The sequence below is a fragment of the Lampetra planeri genome, chromosome 74 (genome assembly GCF_965212315.1).
Source record: "Lampetra planeri chromosome 74, kcLamPlan1.2.h2, whole genome shotgun sequence".
Taxonomy (NCBI): Eukaryota; Metazoa; Chordata; class Hyperoartia; order Petromyzontiformes; family Petromyzontidae; genus Lampetra; species Lampetra planeri.
The window spans coordinates 2,678,426-2,700,352 of NC_136179.1; the positions used below are offsets into that span (position 1 = coordinate 2,678,426).

The window sequence follows — 21,927 nt, forward strand, 5'->3', positions numbered from 1 at the left end:
CAACCATTCACTCACCCAACCACCCACTGACCCATCCACTCATCCACTCACCCACCCACTCACTCACCCACCCACTCACCCACTCTCACCCACCTACACACTCACTCACTCACCCAAACACTCAACAACAACCGCCATTCGCCACTAAGTAGCGGTGACGTCACCACGAAGCTTGTGCCAGGCCATGTGCACCTTGAGGCCACGTGAAGTGTCGAACGCCCGCCGGCAGGAGGTCACGGGGCAGACCCAGGTGCCACGGGTCGACTGACTGAGATGACCGAGATGACTGGCTGATGCACCACCTGTGCCCCCTACTGTGCCAACTTGCTGTGCTTTAGCCACCCGGCGCGTCGCTCGTTGTTGTGAGCGTCGCTCCTCCACCCTCCGTTGTTGTGACTGCCTCCAACTGTCCAGTAGCGGCCTTCACGAGCCTCCTCCACAGAGGCCGAGCCAGAACCGGTCCACCGGACCTCCTGAATGCCACAGAGATCCACGCGGTACCGGTCTAGCTCGCGACAGAGGAGTGACAGCCTCTCCTCTGCAGTGAGCGTTCGAACATTCTACGTGGCCATACGAAGTGGTTTTTCGTTGTTTCTGGAGGAACCCCGAGGGTAAAGATTCAATCTCCTGGCTCCGCCAATTGGGGTTTGGCCAAGAGCCTCTGGCACAAGCTTATTAGTTACATATTTAATTTGTGGTCTAGTGGTAATTAATTGAAGGTGGAGGCGTTATCAGCCCCTCGCACCCGTCCAGAGCCCCCGTTAAGCCACTGTGGTGGTCATAGACGCCATGAGGGGAGAGGCCAATCGGCATTGGCCCTCCCCCCATAGCACTGTCCACGACAGAGTTGCCCGTCCGGCGCCACACACTCACTCACCCACTCACCAACCGACACACTCACCCAGCCAACCCACTCACTCACCCACCCACCCACTCACCCACTCACGCACACAGTCACCCCCTCTCTCACCCACTCACCCACTCACCCACCTACTTACACACCCACACACTCGCCCACCCACCCATTCACTCACCCACCCACTCACTCACCCACCCACTCACTCACCCACCCACATACCCACCCACTCGCCCATCCACTCACCCACCCACCCACTCACTCACTCACCCACACACTCGCCCACCCACCCATCCATTCACTCACCCACCCACTTACTCACCCACCCACACAATCAAACATTCAACCACCCACTCACCCACCCACCCACTCACCCACTCAAACACCCACCCACTCGCGAACCCACCCACCCACTCACCAACCCACACAGTCACCCACCCACCCAGTCACCCACCCACTCACCCACATACCCACCCACTCGCCCATCCACTCACCCACCCACTCACTCACTCACTCACCCACCCACTCACCCACACACTCACCCGCCTACTCGACCACACACCCACTCACCCACCCACCCACACACACTCACCCACCCACAACATACATTCAAGCACTGTAAAATGCTAATAAGACCATATTGGATATTTAGGAATGTTTATTCGATTCTAACCCTGCACCCCCAGAGTTCACATATCCGTTCCCCGATTAGATTAAATGTTCACTTTACATACATATGAGCAGAGTGCGATTATAATACTTCGAATAACGTTATCAAATCGTACCTCCGTCTATGGTGGAATAAATGAAAAATGTGTGGAAAGTTTAAAGTCCGCTGCTTGAATGTGAAATTTTAGTTTTTTACCCTTCTATCTGGCAACAAAACTGACACATTTTTTTGCAAGGAGTCATGTTTGCATATACCACAATACCTGCAGTCGTAATGCAAACATAACTCTGATAATGTATGGACTGTCCTTGAAGTTGATTGGTCCACACCCGAGACAGCTTTCCTAAGAGCCTAGTATCAAATGGTGTTGGACCAGATGAGGCACAAAAGGCGCACAACTCAAAGACAATGCACCGTCAGAGTATGAGAGTTCGGGGTAAGCATTTACACCATTGGAACGTCATTTGCCAGAAGGAAAAATATGATAATTGGGTTTTTATCCTTTTATCTGGCAACAAAACTGACACCTTTTTTTACAAGGAGTCATGTTTGCTTAGACCACAATACCTGCAGTCGTAATGCGAACAAAAAACATAACTCTGATAATGTATGTGCACTGTCCTTGAAGTTGATTGGTCCACACCCCAAACAGCTTTCTTTAGAGCCTAGTTTCATATTGTGTTGGACCAGATGACGCCAAAAGGCGTACAACTAAAAAACAGCGCACTATCAGAGTATTGAGACCTCGGGGTAAGCATTTACACTATGAGACTTCCTTTACCAGTGGCAAAATATAGTAGTAGGTTTTTACCCTTTAAACTGGTACAAAACTGACACCTTTATACAAGACATCATGTTTGCAATAACCACAACACAAGCAGTCAAAATGCAAACAAAAAGAAACAACTCTGATAATGATATGCACTGTCCTTGAAGTTGATTGATCCACACCCGAGACAGCTTTCCTTAGAGCCCAGTCTCACATGGTCCTTGAAGTTGATTGGTCCACACCCGAGACAGCTTTCCTTAGAGCCTAGTCTCACATGGTCCTTGAAGTTGATTGGTCCACACCCGAGACAGCTTTCCTTAGAGCCCAGTCTCACATGGTCCTTGAAGTTGATTGGTCCACACCCGAGACAGCTTTCCTTAGAGCCTAGTCTCACATGGTCCTTGAAGTTGATTGGTCCACACCCGAGACAGCTTTCCTTAGAGCCTAGTCTCACATGGCCTTTGAAGTTGATTGGTCCACACCCGAGACAGCTTTCCTTAGAGCCTAGTCTCACATGGTCCTTGAAGTTGATTGGTCCACACCCGAGACAGCTTTCCTTAGAGCCCAGTCTCACATGGTCTTTGAAGTTGATTGGTCCACACCCGAGACAGCTTTCCTTAAAGCCTAGTCTCACATGGTCCTTGAAGTTGATTGGTCCACACCCGAGACAGCTTTCCTTCGAGCCCAGTCTCACATGGTCCTTGAAGTTGATTGGTCCACACCCGAGACAGCTTTCCTTAGAGCCCAGTCTCACATGGTCCTTGAAGTTGATTGGTCCACACCCGAGACAGCTTTCCTTAGAGCCTAGTCTCACATGATGTTGGACCAGATGACGCCAAAAGGCAAATGAGGTTCCAATGGTGTGAAATTTTAGTTTGTCATCTCTGCATCGACATCAACGTACGAACGAGGTGGAGCAATGAACTCGGCGCGTTTGCAGGTGGTGAGCTCATTGTGTTGGTAACCCAGCTGTTAATGGCACGTCCATGCGATATCTGTATTTTGTGTGCCTGTGTGAGTGGGGAGCAGTAGTTATGGGGAGCGGTAGTGTAGCGGTTAGCGCTACGCTGCGCTATGAACCTGGCGGACCCGGGTTCGATTCCCGCTCACGGCGAACACCAGTGGACGATTATCTGAACCGGTCCTGGGCCTCCCCTAGGTCGACTCAGCCTTAAATGAGTACCTGGTGCGGTGTGTAAACATCGCCACTGGGGAAACAAAGGCGGTCGGGCGTGGTGCTGGCCACCCACCCCCTCGTTCGTGTACCGTTCCAGCCTTCATAGGTGCTCGCTAACAGCACTTGCCCCTACAGTCAGTTAAGGCTATACGGGGGATCTTTGTGGGGAGCAGTAGTGGTGCTGTTAGTTTCGCTATGCTACAAACCCGGCGACCCGAGTTCGATTCCCTGCTCAGGGCCAACAATGGTGATGGTGATGATTTGAACCGGTGCTGGGCCTCGCCTAGATCGACCCAGGCTAAAATGAGCGCCATGGTGAGGTGGGTAAACGTCACCACTAGGGAGACACAGGCGGCCGAGCGTGGTGCTGGCCACTCATCTTGCATAATGCACAGGCATAAGTAGTACTAATCACATACCTGCATTTCCCATATCCCCTCCCTTTGATGCCGCTAATCCTACATAATGCACGGGCATAAGTAGTACTAATCACATACCTGCATTTCCCATATCCCCTCCCTTTGATGCTGCTAATCCTGCATAATGCACGGGCATGAGTAGCACTAATCACATACCTGCATTTCCCATATCCCCTCCCTTTGATGCTGCTAATCCTGCATAATGCACGGGCATAAGTAGCACTAATCACATACCTGCATTTCCCATATCCCCTCCCTTTGATGCTGCTAATCCTACATAATGCACGGGCATAAGTAGCACTAATCACATACCTGCATTTCCCATATCCCCTCCCTTTGATGCTGCTAATCCTGCATAATGCACGGGCATAAGTAGCACTAATCACATACCTGCATTTCCCATATCCCCTCCCTTTGATGCTGCTAATCCTGCATAATGCACGGGCATAAGTAGTACTAATCACATACCTGCATTTCCCATATCCCCTCCCTTTGATGCGGCTAATCCTGCATAATGCACGGGCATAAGTAGCACTAATCACATACCTGCATTCCCATATCCCCTCCCTTTGATGCTGCTAATCCTGCATAATGCACGGACACAAGTAGTACTAATCACATACCTGCATTTCCCATGAATATGCTAAATTCCTCTTGATATGCAAATTATTTTGTCAAGGCGCTCTTCCCCCCCTTCCAACCCAGCTTAAAAATACGCTCCAAGCGTGGTGGTGTTTCATTCGGACTCTGTCTTCTCGACAGACCTTGTCTTCACCTGAGGACGGCTGCTTGCGTTGTGGCCGAAACGTCGTGAGAATTATGTTTTTCTTATTTTTTTTCGGTAAAGTCACGTAGGTAAAACATTAAAATTAATAAAAGTAAAATAAAATAATGTTTTACCTACGTGACTTTACCGAAAAAAAACCTAAGATGAATCCTTGCAGTCAGGAAAGCTTCAAATCTAGAATTAATTATTTTATTATGTTTTCTTTTTATTATTTTATTATTTCCATTCTACGTGACTTTACCGAAAGAACCAAGAAGACTCACCACCTCGTTTGCTGTGCCGGCCTTCATGGGCGCTGCTACTCGCTGCGAAAATCACTTACCCCCAAACTTTCAAGGCCATCTTTGTGCTTGTAATAATTTAACAGACAGACACACAAACACACAATGTGGTCTCCAGTTAATGCTTTAATGTCCTTAAATATAACCGTGGCAAAATTTTTATATATATAAATGACAATAGTATTTAAGATATAAAAAATATATATTTCTTAACATAAACTTTAAATAGTGTCATACATCATGGGACATCCTTTGCCAGTACCAAAATATACTAATAGGGGTTTTCCCCTTTTTTTTCTGCCAACAAAACTGACACCTTTTGCAAGGAAGCATGCTTACATTAACCACAATACTTACATTAACCACAATACTTACATTAACCACAATACTTGCATTAACCACAATACTTACATTATATTCTTAGGTTTTTTCGGTAAAGTCATTGCCTCACTTGGTGCAGCTAATTCGGCTGTGACGGTTCCACCTGATGACGGAGACTTGTGTTGCCTCCGAAACGTCGTGAATTTTATTATTTTATTTTATTTTACTTTCATTAATTTTAATGTTTTACCTACATGACTTTACCGAAAAAACCTAAGAATATGAATCATTGCAGTCACGAAAGCTTCAAATCTAGAATTAATACTTACATTAACCACAATACTTACATTAACCACAATACTTGCATTAACCACAATACTTGCATTAACCACAATACTTACATTAACCACAATACTTGCATTAACCACAATACTTACATTAACCACAATGCTTACATTAACCACAATACTTACATTAACCACAATACTTGCATTAACCACAATACTTACATTAACCACAATACTTACATTAACCACAATACTTGCATTAACCACAATACTTACATTAACCACAATATTTACATTAACCACAATGCTTACATTAACCACAATAATTACATTAACCACAATACTTGCATTAACCACAATAATTACATTAACCACAATACTTGCATTAACCACAATACTTACATTAACCACAATACTTGCATTAACCACAATACTTACATTAACCACAATAATTACATTAACCACAATACTTGCATTAACCACAATACTTACATTAACCACAATAATTACATTAACCACAATACTTGCATTAACCACAATACTTGCATTAACCACAATACTTGCATTAACCACAATAATTACATTAACCACAATACTTGCATTAACCACAATACTTACATTAACCACAATGCTTACATTAACCACAATACTTACATTAACCACAATACTTGCATTAACCACAATACTTACATTAACCACAATACTTACATTAACCACAATACTTGCATTAACCACAATACTTACATTAACCACAATACTTACATTAACCACAATGCTTACATTAACCACAATAATTACATTAACCACAATACTTGCATTAACACAATAATTACATTAACCACAATACTTGCATTAACCACAATACTTACATTAACCACAATACTTACATTAACCACAATACTTACATTAACCACAATGCTTACATTAACCACAATACTTACATTAACCACAATAATTACATTAACCACAATACTTGCATTAACCACAATACTTGCATTAACCACAATACTTACATTAACCACAATACTTGCATTAACCACAATACTTACATTAACCACAATACTTACATTAACCACAATACTTACATTAACCACAATACTTACATTAACCACAATACTTACATTAACCACAATACTTACATTAACCACAATGCTTACATTAACCACAATACTTACATTAACCACAATACTTACATTAACCACAATACTTACATTAACCACAATGCTTACATTAACCACAATGCTTACATTAACCACAATACTTACATTAACCACAATACTTGCATTAACCACAATACTTACATTAACCACAATACTTACATTAACCACAATACTTACATTAACCACAATACTTACATTAACCACAATACTTGCATTAACCACAATACTTACATTAACCACAATACTTACATTAACCACAATACTTACATTAACCACAATACTTACATCAACCACAATACTTGCATTAACCACAATACTTGCATTAACCACAATGCTTGCATTAACCACAATACTTACATTAACCACAATACTTGCATTAACCACAATACTTACATTAACCACAATACTTACATTAACCACAATACTTGCATTAACCACAATACTTGCATTAACCACAATACTTACATTAACCACAATACTTACATCAACCACAATACTTGCATTAACCACAATACTTGCATTAACCACAATGCTTGCATTAACCACAATACTTACATTAACCACAATACTTACATTAACCACAATACTTGCATTAACCACAATACTTACATTAACCACAATACTTACATTAACCACAATGCTTACATTAACCACAATACTTACATTAACCACAATACTTACATTAACCACAATACTTACATTAACCACAATACTTGCATTAACCACAATACTTGCATTAACCACAATACTTGCATTAACCACAATACTTACATTAACCACAATACTTACATTAACCACAATACTTACATTAACCACAATACTTACATTAACCACAATACTTACATTAACCACAATACTTACATTAACCACAATACTTACATTAACCACAATACTTACATTAACCACAATACTTACATTAACCACAATACTTACATTAACCACAATACTTTCATTAACCACAATACTTGCATTAACCACAATACTTACATTAACCACAATACTTGCATTAACCACAATACTTGCATTAACCACAATGCTTACATTAACCACAATACTTACATTAACCACAATACTTGCATTAACCACAATACTTGCATTAACCACAATACTTACATTAACCACAATACTTACATTAACCACAATACTTGCATTAACCACAATACTTGCATTAACCACAATGCTTACATTAACCACAATACTTGCATTAACCACAATACTTGCATTAACCACAATACTTACATTAACCACAATACTTACATCAACCACAATACTTACATTAACCACAATACTTACATTAACCACAATACTTGCATTAACCACAATACTTACATTAACCACACTACTTACATCAACCACAATACTTACATTAACCACAATACTTACATTAACCACAATACTTGCATTAACCACAATACTTGCAGTCAAATGCATTTGGCTGCAAGTATTGTGGTTAATTTAAGCACGATTCCTTGCCAAAGGTGTCAGTTTTGTTGCCAGAAAAAAGGGGAAAACCCCTATTAGTAGTGTCATACATGTTAAGTATAATAAAAAAAATATTATCAGCAGATAACCAAAAGTCACCCGGAATGCCTTCCACGCTCGTCGAAGATCTCGGAAGCTCGAAACTTTGCGAGAGAAGCGAATCCGAATCGGCAATCTTAACAGCGACCCCATCGTGTACACGGAAGGGAGAGATGTCACAAGAACCGGCTTCTCTGGCATTGCTCCTCTAAGCGACCTTCCGTCTGCTCACGGCAGAGGGCAGCACTCTCCCGCCAGCCACGTGCTCGTCAAGTGATGGGCCAAAAGCGATTACGGTTACGCGTTCTGCTGTGACGCGGCAGTGGTGGTGGTGGTTGTGGTGGTGGTGGTGTTTGCAGTGGTGGTGGTGGTGGCGGCGGTGGAGGTGGCAGTGGTGGTGGTGGTGGCGGTGGTGGTGGCGGTGGTGGCGGCGGTGGCAGTGGTTGTGGTGGTGGCGGTGGTGGTGGTGGTGGTGGCAGCGGTGGAGGTGGCGGTGATGGTGGCGGTGGTGGTGGTGGTGGAGGTGGAGGTGGCAGTGGTGGTGGCGGTGGTGGAGGTGGCAGTGATGAAGGCAGTGGTGGTGGTGGCGGTGGTGGAGGTGGTGGTGGCAGCGGTGGAGGTGGCGGTGGTGGTGGCGGTGGTGGTGGTGGAGGTGGCAGTGGTGGTGGCGGTGGTGGAGGTGGCAGTGATGAAGGCAGTGGTGGTGGCAGTGGTGGTGGCGGTGGTGGTGATGGAGGTGGTAGTGGTGGTGGCGGTGGTGGAGGTGGCAGTGGTGGTGGTGGTGGTGGAGGTGGAGGTGGCAGTGGCAGTGGCGGTGGTGGAGGTGGAGGTGGCAGTGGTGGTGGCGGTGGTGGTGGTGGTGGTGGAGGTGGAGGTGGCAGTGATGGTGGCGGTGGTGGAGGTGGTGGCGGTGGTTGCAGTGGTGGTGGTGGCAGCGGTGGAGGTGGCAGTGGTGGTGGCGGTGGTGGCGGTGGTTGCAGTGGTGGTGGCGGTGGTGGAGGTGGCGGTGATGAAGGCAGTGGTGGTGGTGGTGTTTGCAGTGGCGGTGGTGATGGCGGTGATGGTGGTGGTGGCGTTGGTGGTGGTGGTAGCAGTGGTTATGGCAGTGGTGGCGGTGGCGTTGGTGGTGGCGGTGGAGGTGGCAGTGGTGGTGGCGGTGGTGGTGGCGGTGTTTGCGGTGGTGGTGATAGCGGCGGTGATGGTGGTGGCGGCGGTGGAGGTGGCGTTGGTGATGGCGGTGGTGATGGTGGTGGTGGCGGTGGCGTTGGTGGTGGCGTTGGCGTTGGTGGTGGCGGTGGCGTTGGTGGTGGCGTTGGCGTTGGTGGTGGTGGTGGCGTTGGTGGTGGCGGTGGCGTTGGTGGTGGTGGTGGCAGTGGTGGTGGCGGTGGTGGTGGTGGAGGTGGCAGTGGTGGTGGCGTTGGTGGTGGTGGTGGCAGTGGTGGTGGCAGTGGTGGTGGTGGTGGAGGTGGAGGTGCAGTGGTGGTGGCGGTGGTGGAGGTGGCAGTGATGAAGGCCGTGGTGGTGGTGGCAGTGGTGGTGGCAGTGGTGGTGGCGGTGGTGGAGGTGGCAGTGATGAAGGCAGTGGTGGCGGTGGCGTTGGTGGTGGCGGTGGCGGTGGTGGTGGCGTTGGTGGTGGCGGTTATGGTGGTGGTGGCGGTGGTGGCGTTGGTGGTGGCGTTGGTGGTGGCGTTGGTGGTGGCGTTGGTGGTGGCGGTGGCGTTGGTGGTGGCGGTGGTGTTGGCGGTGGCGTTGGTGGTGGCGGTGGCGTTGGTGGTGGTGGTGGCGGTGGCGTTGGTGGTGGCGTTGGCGTTGGTGGTGGCGGTGGCGTTGGTGGTGGCGTTGGCGTTGGTGGTGGCGGTGGCGTTGGTGGTGGCGGTGGCGTTGGTGGTGGCGGTGGTGGTGGTCTGCACTGTGCGGCGGAGTGATCAATGCGAGGCTGATTCGACTCCAGTATTTCGCGAAACTGCAACGCGCGGAGAGCGTCATTTTGCATAAAGCATTGCCACGCATGGAATACACCGACATCACACGATGTGCGATGGGGGTGCTAGGAGATCTTCTTGGCCTGGTGTGCCAGGAAGATTCGATCCCGGACAATGACGATGTCTGGCTGCTGAACATTTGTAGATTGCGTGTCTCTCTCTACGGGTCCTCCAGTTTTGTGTAGTGTATAGTGTAGTGTATAGTGTAGTGTATAGTGTAGTAGTGTATAGTGTTGTGTGTAGTGTAGTGTATAGTGTAGTAGTGTATAGTGTAGTGTGTAGTGTAGTGTATAGTGTAGTGTATAGTGTAGTAGTGTATAGTGTTGTGTATAGTGTAGTGTATAGTGTAGTAGTGTATAGTGTTGTGTATAGTGTAGTGTATAGTGTAGTAGTGTATAGTGTTGTGTATAGTGTAGTAGTGTATAGTGTTGTGTATAGTGTAGTGTATAGTGTAGTAGTGTATAGTGTTGTGTATAGTGTAGTGTATAGTGTAGTAATGTATAGTGTTGTGTATAATGTAGTGTATAGTGTAGTAGTGTATAGTGTTGTGTATAGTGTAGTGTATAGTGTTGTGTATAGTGTAGTGTATAGTGTAGTAGTGTATAGTGTAGTGTAGTAGTGTATAGTGTAGTACTGTATAGTGTAGTAGTGTATAGTGTAGTGTATAGTGTAGTAGTGTATAGTGTAGTGTATAGTGTAGTAGTGTGTAGTGTTTAGACTATAGTGTAATGTATAGTCTAGTGTATAGCAATGTATAGTGTAGTGTGTCGTGTAATATATATTCAGTGTATAGTGTAGTGTGTAGTGGACAGTAGTGTAGTGTATAGTAGTGTAGTGTATAGTGTAGTGTATAGTCTTGTGTCTAAAGTGTAATGCATAGTCGAGTGTATAGTGTAGTGTGTAGTGTATAGTGTAGTGTATAGTGTAGTGTATAGTGTAGTAGTGTATAGACTTGTGTATAGTGTAGTGTATAGTGTAGTGTATAGTGTAGTTGTGTATAGACTTGTGTATATACTGTAATGTATAGTCTAGTGTATAGTGTAGTGTGTAGTGTACAGTGTAGGAGTGTATAGTGTAGTGTATAGTGTAGTGTGTAGTGTATAGTGTAGTAGTGTATAGACTTGTGTATATAGTGTAATGTATAGTCTAGTGTATAGTAATGTATAGTGTAGTGTGTAGTGTATAGTAGTGTATAGTGTAGTGTACAGTAGTGTAGTGTGTAGTGTATAGTAGTGTATAGTCTTGTGTATATAGTGTAATGTATAGTCTAGTGTATAGTGTAATGCATAGTCTAGTGTATAGTAATGTATTGTGTAGTGTGTAGTGTAGTATTCAGTGTATAGTGTAGTGTCGTGTACTGTAGTGTAGTGTGTAGTGTAGTGTATAGTAATGTATAGTGTAGTGTTTCGTGTAGTATATTCAGTGTATAGTGTAGTGTAGTGTGTAGTGTAGTGTATAGTGTAGTGTATATAGTGAAATGTATAGTCTAGTGTATAGTAATGTATAGTGTAGTTTGTAGTGTAGTATATTCAGTGTATAGTGTAGTGTAGTGTACAGCAGTGTAGTGTATAGTGTAGTGTATAGTGTAGTGTATAGTGTAGTGTATAGTAGTGTATAGTGTAGTGTATAGTAGTGTATAGTATAGTAGTGTATAGTGTAGTAGTGTATAGTGTAGTATATAGTGTAGTGTATAGTAGTGTATAGTGTAGTGTATAGTAGTGTATAGTGTAGTGTATAGTAGTGTAGTTTATAGTGTAGTGTGTTGTAGTGTATAGTAGTGTATAGTGTAGTGTACAGCAGTGTAGTGTACAGCAGTGTAGTGTATAGTGTAGTGTATAGTGTAGTATATACTAGTGTATCGTTTACAGAAGTGTGCATTGTTCTACATAGCCGTGTAGTGCGTGAATGTTTAACTTCTTTCGCACTGTACATAGCCCAACCGCGCTAATCGGTGGTGCGAGCTAAGAACAACAAACGACACATAACAACAACAACAAAAAAGCCGTTCTATTGGCTGTGTTGGTTGTGTTCTTTGCACCACTGCAAGAAGCAAATGTAGATCTGCGCAGCGCTAACGCGTGAAATACGCTTTGCGAATGCCCCAATCCACCGAAATGAATTTACATCGTCACCTCCAAAACCGACCCATGTGTGCTCTGGAAAGTAATTGTATCACAAAGTTCCAAGTCGGAGGCAGTCGCCCTGCAACCAGCAGCAAGAGAGGGCAGAGGAGCGACGATCACAATAACGAGTGGAGCGCCGGGGCGGATAAAACGCAGTGAGTTGGCACAGTTCGGGGAGCACGGCTGGTGCATTTGCCAGTCATTTCAGTCCGTCAACCCATGGCATCTGCTGGGTCTGTCCCGTGACCTCCCCCTGAACCTGGCCTGGCACAGCAGTCAACCCATGGCACTTGCAGGGTATGTCCCGTGACCTCCTCCTCCTGCACCTAGCCTGGCACAGCAGTCAACCCATGGCACCTGCTGGGTCTGTCCCGTGATCTCCTCCTCCTGCACCTAGCCTGGCACAGCAGTCAACCCATGGCACCTAGCTCTGTCACGTGACCTCCCTCTGAACCTAGCCTGGCACAGCAGTCAACCCATGGCACCTGCTGGGTCTGTCCCGTGACCACCTCCTGCTGCTGCACCTAGCCTGGCACAGCAGTCAATCCATAGCACCTGCAGGGTCTGCCCCGTGACCTCCTCCTCTTGCACCTAGCCTGGCACAGCAGTCAACCCATGGCACCTGCAGGGTCTGTCCCGTGACCTCTTCCTGCTGCTGCACCTAGCCTGGCACAGTAGTCAACCCATGTCACCTGCTGGGGCTGTCCCGTGACCTCCTCCTCTTCCTGCACCTAGCCTGGCACAGCAGTCAACCCATGTCACCTGCTGGGTCTGTCCCGTGACCTCCTCCTCCTCCTGCACCTAGCCTGGCACAGCAGTCAACCCATGGCACCTGCTGGGTCTGTCCCGTGACCTCCTCCTGCTGCTGCTCCTAGCCTGGCACAGCAGTTAACCCATGGCACCTGCTGGGTCTACCCCGTGACCTCCTCCTGCACCTAGCCTGGCACAGCAGTCAACCCATGGCACCTGCTGGGTCTGCCCCGTGACCTCCTCCTGCACCTAGCCTGGCACAAGCGTCGTGGCGACTACACAGCCACTTGGTCTCTCAAATTTCCGAATCCGCAGTACGTAGCCAACCGTGGATAACACTGGTCAACACACTTTTTCTGGCATAAGGTATTCCAACGATTTTAAGGTAATTTTGGGGTGCTGATTCCAAATCTGGCATCAGCTTTTGTCGATCACATCAGGTTTTTGAGATATCAAATATTGTGTTTTCAATAAAAACTGCAGAAGAAAAATATTAAATAAATGTGGATATCTACATACAATGATATTATAAACATACTATCCTAAAAATACAACACCATATTTTAACACTAAAGCAGTCACTGACTCGCAACAACTTGCAATCATAAGTGACAGTTAATTTCGGGTAAAATCAATGAAAATGGGGTATGCCGATAGCATAAAATGAGATGTGATAGAGCAAATCTGAGATCAGATTTGGAATCAGCACCCTGAAATTAGTCTAAAACAGCTGGAAAAGTCCAGGACAGAAAAAAATGATGATGAACATGAATCTATAACTAAGCTTTGCCGTCCGTTTACTTAAAAGACTCGTCTGAGCTGTATCGCTACTAGGTGGCACCATATTACAATTTACTCCAAATCTTGCAATATGTTCAGGAGATAAATGAAAATGTCGAGGTCTGCTAGCCAGAAGAGGACTTCGGGGGAGAGCTGGTGTAGCTTTGTTATTCCTTCATTGCAGGAACGAAGACTACAGTGGTTTACTATATGGTTTACTGTATTTACCGGGTATGGTTGCCCTTTGGGTTTATTGCCGACGCAACTCAACAACATAAGCAAGATAAGCGGGCTTCTTCACTGCTCTGAATGTGAACCAACGCTAACAGACGGGGCAGTAACAAGGATATGCCCTCGCGGCGAGGAACGGAAACGCACCATCCCTGCAGATCATTGCCAAAAACCTCGACTGCCGTGGGGACATCCCAAACAAATACAATCACAGTTGGAATGTTTCCATAAAAGCAAACCGTTCTGGATTGTTTAAAACTATTTCTAAAGATTTCGATTTAAAGCTTTCATAACTGCAAGGATTCATCTTCTTGGTTCTTTCGGCAAAGTAATGTAGAAGGGAAATAATAAAATAATAAAACATTTATATAATAAAATACAATTCTCACGACGTTTCGGCCACAATGCAAGCAGCCGTCCTCAGGAGAAGAACAGGTCTGTCGGAAAGACAGCGTCTGAATGAACACCACCAAGCTTGGCAGCGTATATTTAAGCTGGGTTAGAGGAGGAGGGCGCATTGACAAAGTAATTTGCATATCAACGCACAAAAAAAACGCACACAGAGTTGGAATGTTCGGGCCTTTAATAACCCTTGAACAAGATCAAAAAAGTCTTGTTTGGGGCAGTGTGTCAGTTGTAAAGGTCACAAGGCTATCACAAATTGTTCAACAAATTGTGCAACGCAACAGTAAATTACACTCCACTTAGTGCAAGTGAAAGATAATTTATTCCATCAAGCGGTAATATTTTACTCTTAGGTTATTTCATTGTTGCCGTTGTTGTGATGGGAAATGAACAGAAACACATTCCTGCGGAGAGAGCTGGCAGGAACATTGGGTTGCTCGGTCAATGGCTAAGGTCAACGGCGGCGTGGTGTATTCCACAAATATGCCCGACTGTGAGGGCGGGCACAAGCCGGCGTGAGTAGGTTAAACGTTGAGTTTTACACGGGCACCACGGGGTGACCAGCCCCTACCCACCCTCCCCTCCCTACCCAGCCCCTACCTCCCCACCCAGCCCCTTCCTGCACGACGGACGGACGGACACAATAATCCCTTGTGGGCTGGTGTAACCAGGAGGTTCCAACCAGTATAACTTGTGCTACCTGCGGCAATGTCAAGGTTGCTGTCCTGGCTTCCATTGCTGCCACCAACATCCAGTAGCTCATCTTCGCTCCCAAGATCCATCAAGTCGTGAGTCTGCAGCTGGGCCGACGCCGCTCTTGTGATTGCACCTGTTGACAACGGACCACCTGGTTGCAATCTCTGCCTGACTTGAGCCACATCTGCAGACATGGAGTGGTTCCGGCGATAGGGAGGCAACAGACTCTAGGGGCAAGTTCTGTTAGCGAGCACCTAATAAGGGTGGGACGCACACGAGGGGGTGGGTGGCCAGCACCACGCCCGGCCGCCTTTGTCTCCCCAGTGGCGATGTTGACACACCGCACCTGGTACTCGTTTGAGGCTGAGTCGACGTAGGGGAGGCTCAGGACCGGTTCAGAAAGTCGTCACTGGCGGTGTTGGCCACGAGCGGGAATGGAACTCGGCTGGTCGGTGCGGAGCGCAGCGCTCACCACGACACTGCCGCTCCCCTTCTGTCAACAATCTTGAACTCTGACCCCGCTCTCTGACGTCGCCGCTCAGCGTGACCTCATCGGCGTCAAACGCCAGGGGGCGTGTGCCTCTAGTGACGTCATGTCACCCACCCATGACCACCGCACTCTTGAGCGTGACGTCATCTCCGCTCGGCCGGTAACTGGCGGCTCATTAACATAATGTATTCGTGAAAGCGGTCGCGAGTTGAGAGCCGCTCATTGTGGGAGGCGAGTGTCATCGTACCCCGCAAGTGACGTCATGTCACCTGCTGCCGCGTGACGTCGCGAGGGACCAGGAAGTTGCTGCTCGGCCTGTGAACTGAAATCCGAGGTGAGAAATTTTCATCGCGGTTGTGGTGGTTGTGGTGGTGGTTGGTTGTTGTGGTGGTTGTTGTGGTGGTGGTTGTTGTGGTGGTGGTTGTTGTGGTGGTGGTTGCGGCGGTGGTGGTTGTTGTTGTGGTGGTGGTTGTTGTGGTGGTGGTTGTTGTGGTGGTGGTTGTTGTGGTGGTGGTTGCGGCGGTGGTGGTTGCGGCGGTGGTGGTGGTTGTTGTGGTGGTGGTTGTTGTGGTGGTGGTTTCGGCGGTGGTTGCGGTGGTTGTGGTGGTTGTGGCGTTGGTTGTGGTGGTGGTTGCGGCGGTGGTTGCGGCGGTGGTTGCGGTGTGGTGGTGGTTGTGGTGGTGGTTGTGTGGTGGTTGTTGCGGTGGTGGTGGTGGTTGTGGATGTGGTTGTGGATGTGGTGGTGGTTGTTGTGGTGGTTGTTGTTGTTTACCGAGGTAGAGCCTCGCTCTCTCTCTCGTAGGGATGTCAATTGAGTAGCAGCGAGCATGGAAGCGATGTCCAGGTTGGACCTTTACAACGCGGGGCCTTGTCTCCTGCCCTCGGCTGATCGCGTTTGCTTCAATTCTCTCGCTTATACTAATAGGGGGTTTCCCCTTTTTTCTGGCAACAAAACTGATACCTTTTGCAAGGAATCATGTTTACATTAACCACAATACTTGCAGTCAAATGCAAACAAAAAACAATACTCTGATCATTTATGCATTGTCTTTGAAACTGAAACTGGTCGAACACCATATGAGACGAGGCTCCAAAGAAAGCTGTCTCTGGTGTGGACCAATCAATTTCAAAGAAAATGCATAAATGATCAGAGTATTGTTTTTTGTTTACATTTGACTGCAAATATTGTGGTTAATGTAAGCATGATTCCTTGCAAAAGGTATCAGTTTTGTTGCCAGAAAAAAGGGGAAAACCCCTATTAGTATATTTTGGTACTTGCAAAGGAGGTCCCATGATGTAGCTTCTCTCGCTTAGTTTAGCAATCTGTGGAAGAACGTAATCAGCCAGACTATGCGTTAATTGTGTGTTGACCGACTCTCTGTGTTGCATTGCATTACATTTCAAATGTTACGAAGTTTGTTTGATTAAGTGCAGTCACCAAACCTCCAAATCTCTCATTGACACAAGGGCCTAATTATAATATGTTGTAATAATTATTAAATGTTATTTTAATTAGAATATATAATAATTATAATATGTTGTAATAATGATAATATGTTATAATAATTATAATATATATTGAGGGGACATATCCCCACCAATAATCAAATTTGCTCAAAATCCCCCCCCCCCAATATATTGCTATAAAAATATTTTTTTTACTAATAATTGCGATGCTATGTTAATAAAAACAATTTGCTAAACCTCGGCCACAAAATTTGGACGTGTCTTCATATAACAATGCATAGATTTCTGTTTATATGATTGCGTTGTACTTTATGAATCCCTAATCTCTGCCATTACACACTATGTAACAAGAAAAGGTAAAAAAGAAAAAATATAGCAATGTAATGCAATACACTATTAGACATTATTGTATAAAATAAATTCCATCCCATGTGTTAGTGAACTTTTAAACATATTTTAGGGAGGAAATGGCAGGAAATGAGTTTTCAAATTTAGATATTTTTCTGGGGGGGAGGGGGACCCCAGACCCCTGGAAGATTTGGTCCCCCCCAATGTTGACTCCATGGCTATGGCCTTGCCTTGACATGCTAATTTCTCTACCCCCCCCCTCTCTCTCTACCCCCCCTCTCTACCTCCACTCTCTCTGCCCCCTCTCTCTAAGGCCTCGACACAGGCGGTGTTTCTCTGTGTGCCTATGTGTGTCATCTCTCTGTGTGTCTATGTGTGTGTCTCTTTCTGTGTGTCTCTGTGTCATCTCTCTGTGTGTCTATGTGTGTGTCTCTCTGTGTCTCTGTGTCATCTCTCTCTGTGTGCCTATGTGTGTGTGTCTCTCTCTATGTCTCTGTGTCATCTCTCTGTCAATGTGTCTCCGTGTCTGTGTTTTGTCTCTCTCAAATTGAGCAATCTTTGGAAGAACGTTATCAACCAGGTGGGGTGTTGACTGTTATGTTAGCCGACTCTCTGTTGTATTGCATTACATTTCTAAGTTTACTAGGTTTGTTTTCTTTTTCATTTGTACCTGATGATGATTACTTGTGTTGCAATCGAAACGTCGTATGCTATTTGCACACAGCGTTGGTGTACGGTGCTTTTTGTGGAATATTTTGCTGTTTTTTCCTAGATTTTATGTTTGCACAGTCATATATTCACTTTAAGATGTTTTCTCGTTCATGTTTTTGTTTTTTGTTTGTTGCGGTTGCATCCGATTCAAGAGCCAAATGGCTCACGGGGCTATACCAAATAAATGAAACTGAAACTATTATTTAATTTATCTATTTATTCTACGTGACTTTACCAAAAGAACCAAAGAGTATCTTGCTTAAGTTTTAATTTCTCTTCACCTGGCTCGCTACTTTGTAACTTTGTTTTATTTTTAATTTTCACAGTTTTTTTTCCATTTTTTACCAGGGCACGCCTGCTTGAGCTGCGGTACCGCTCTTGTTTTCAGAAGCGACCTGCCCACAACAACAATAACAACAAGGTGGGGCTTGTCAACAGCGTGGTGGTGTTCACTCTGGACACGTGGCGGTGTTCACTCTAGAGGCGTGGCGGTGTTCACTCTGGACGTGTGGCGGTGTTCACTCCGGACGCGTGGCGGTGTTCACTCTGGACGCGTGGCGGTGTTCACTCTGGACACGTGGCGGTGTTCACGCGTCGAATAAAAAACATAGGACAAGTCCTTACTTACTAACAAGTCTTTACTAACAACTCCTTCCTTACTAACAACTCCTATTATTTTCATTGCTGGAGGGGTTTCCCCCCCTATCTGGAAATCCTGGCTCCGCCTCTGAGTGTGTGACGGTGTCAAGTTTGTATTTGCAGTAAAGTCAATTAACTTGATTGAGCGTGGAGTTTATATCAAAACAGTAGTTTATTTTAGTTTTCCTCTGGAACTCTTTGTAAGAATGGAGTCAAGAAGTTAACACAGCACACACGTGCAGCTGAAGTCAGATCTGCTCATCTCAGCATTCAAGGACATCGTGAGCCTGGCTGCCTTCACACCTCTAAGTTCCGATTGAACATTAATTTATGCATTTCTGCATAACACAAATATTATTTTCAACACCCTTTGCTATGTCAGCTGAATTTAGCTTTTATAAATATTCCTTTTGAAGCCAGACAGCCAATATTGTGTGCTCGGAATTTTGGGTTAACATTCATTTTGAAGATACGAGGGCTTCCAGGCATGTTTATGACCATTTGCCCTCTCATTGTGTGCCATAACAGCCCGTGTGATTAATTTGGGACACTTTTTCACTATATCATGAATATATGAATAAGTATAGACGTGTAAGCCACGTGTGACTGTGTATATATGTATTCCTCTATGCCTTGATACTGATGTGTAGATGGTGTGGATATTCTTTTTTTCTGTCTGCAGCTGTCGCTTCCTCTGCAGAATTGATCTGATGGAGCAAAGACACTCGGCTCGGCTCAAAAAGGCAACAATGCGACCGGTGTGCATACAGCACGGATTGTACTGCATATTTTAAACGGCACCAGAGAACTCACACAGGAGAGAAACCCTTCAAGTGCAGTGTGTGTGGGAAGGCATTTTCACAGTCATCTACTCTTGTAGCACACCAGAGAACACACGGGAGAGAAACCCGTCAAGTGCAGTGTGTGTGGGAAGGCGTTTACACATTTATCTACTCTTGTAACACACCAGAGAACACACATGGGAGAGAAACCCTTCAAGTGCAGTGTGTGTGGGAAGGCATTTTCACAGTCATCTACTCTTGTAGCACACCAGAGAACACACACGGGAGAGAAACCCGTCAAGTGCAGTGTGTGTGGGAAGGCGTTTACACATTTATCTACTCTTGTAACACACCAGAGAACACACACGGGAGAGAAACCCTTCAAGTGCAGTGTGTGTGGGAAGGCGTTTGCACAGTCACCACATCTTCAAATACACCAGAGGACACACACGGGAGAGAAACCCTTCAAGTGCAGTGTGTGTGGGAAGCCGTTTTCAGTTTCATCTAATCTTGTACAACACCAGAGAACACACACGGGAGAGAAACCCTTTAGGTGCACTCTGTGCGGGACGGCGTTTGCACTTAAACAAATTCTTCAAAAACACCAGAGAACACACAAGCATCAGAAGATCCACAAGGAGTGGAGTCTGAAATCAGCTTGTGAAAGTCAAAGTGCCGCAATGAGCCCATCCCTCATCAAACAAGAACCGGAAGAAAATCCCAACTTGGACACTTTTAAAGGTATCGAGGTGAAATGTGATGAAGTGATGGTGAAGAGTGAAGAAGTGATTGTGAAGAGTGAAGAAGTGAAGGTAAAATGTGAAGATGAAGATTCAATTCCAAAATCGGACCTTCACATCGATGGAGGCAACGTGAAGCAGGAGGAGAATTCTGACTGAGGCAGAGCGAGGCAACTCCCAGCAGTTTGTGGAAGTGGAGGTGTGGGTGGACTTCCTCCGAGACAATACAAAGTCAAATGGAGACCCGGTAGATGTGTAAGCTTGAGACGATGTCGCTCCAATAGATGCACCTTTGTCACCGGCCTTTAATGACAAGAATGTGAAGTTGAACACTCGGTTCCTAGGTTCAACCTGCAGGGTAAGAGCGGCCAGTCTTTGTGGGCCTGTGTGTTGGGTAGATTTCTAACTAGGAGCGAGAGCCAATAAGCTCCCAAGCATTCACTGTTATAAATTGCATTTATATGGTGCTTACTTAATCGCCTCGGCAACTCGGAGTTTTGTATCGTATCTCGTTTCAAACACTCGAAGAGCACCCCCAAGTAGCAGCTGCCCCTGTGTGGCACAAGGTGGTGGCCCTGCACCGGCCTGCATGTAGACAAGAGCCTGTCAGTAGAGGGCGATGGTTGATGTGGCACCTTGGTTGTGGAGTTTATAGGTAATGTTTCTAATTTGCTCAATTTTGACCCAGACACCAGCATTCGTTTTGAATGGCGCAATAGTATTAGTTAAAATGATTGTCAATAATTTAGAATGATTACTTGTCTGATGGTGTGCGCACATGTAACATTTTGTCTATAAGGGTCAAACATTGAATAAGTGATGTTAGGACAAAGTTTGTGTTTTGCAAGTAACCTGTACAGATCACTCGGGTGAGACTCATTGTTTTTGTGATACAGGTCAAAGGGTACTTTTGTGTTTTCAGGAAGCGTCTGCCTCTGGAGCAACTCATTGTCTTTTAAATAGTGAGCACGCTCGGATCATTAATCAGTTACAAGGCATACCAATTAAAAGTTACACGAAAAGGAGGAACATTCTCTACAACACGAATTATAATTTTGTATTATGTGTTGACATACATTTTGTCGAATTAGGACGAGAAATGGTCCTTGCTGATTGTAAAGTGACGAAAAAAATTGCACACGAGCGACGCATCCACGCAAGCTCCCGATGCTCCGTTTTGAAGTTTGAAAATGAAACAACTTTGAATTGCATTCTGTTTTGAATTACATAAATGTACTTCATTAAAAGCTTATTCATTGAAAACGATATTTCGTGTGAATTTTCTCTCGTCGTGAAGTAGATCGCCTTGCTGGGAGTTCAGTTTGATGCGGACTTTCACCTGTTTGGGATCACGGGATCGAGATGAGGCGACACAGAGCTGGCCGTGCGATAAGACCGCCGTCTGCAGATCAATTCCAACGCGATCAAACGTCTGTCCCTGCCCCTCCGTTGTTCATGCAGGGGGCACGTAGGTTTGCAGCGCCCCCTGCATGAAAGCGACGGAACGTGCAGCGTTCGTCACGAAGTTGTGAGTA

At 45.7% G+C, this 21,927-nt stretch overlaps 1 protein-coding gene across 5 annotated transcripts; it reads left to right on the forward strand.

Moving 5' to 3' along the window:
- Window positions 1–15,908: 15,908 nt before the first annotated feature.
- On the forward strand, window positions 15,909–21,655 carry LOC144737801 (uncharacterized). Of its 5 annotated transcripts, none has more exons than XM_078620673.1 (3): window positions 15,909–16,039; window positions 17,834–18,652; window positions 19,553–21,655. In XM_078620673.1, exon 3 carries the CDS (start codon window positions 19,850–19,852, stop codon window positions 20,549–20,551), a length of 702 nt encoding a protein of 233 aa, XP_078476799.1. In that variant the 5' UTR covers window positions 15,909–16,039; window positions 17,834–18,652; window positions 19,553–19,849; the 3' UTR covers window positions 20,552–21,655. The 5 variants fall into 5 exon arrangements, with proteins under 5 accessions (XP_078476799.1, XP_078476800.1, XP_078476801.1 ...); XM_078620674.1 differs by having other exon boundaries at window positions 17,846–18,652; XM_078620675.1 differs by having other exon boundaries at window positions 18,580–18,652.
- Window positions 21,656–21,927: the final 272 nt, after the last annotated feature.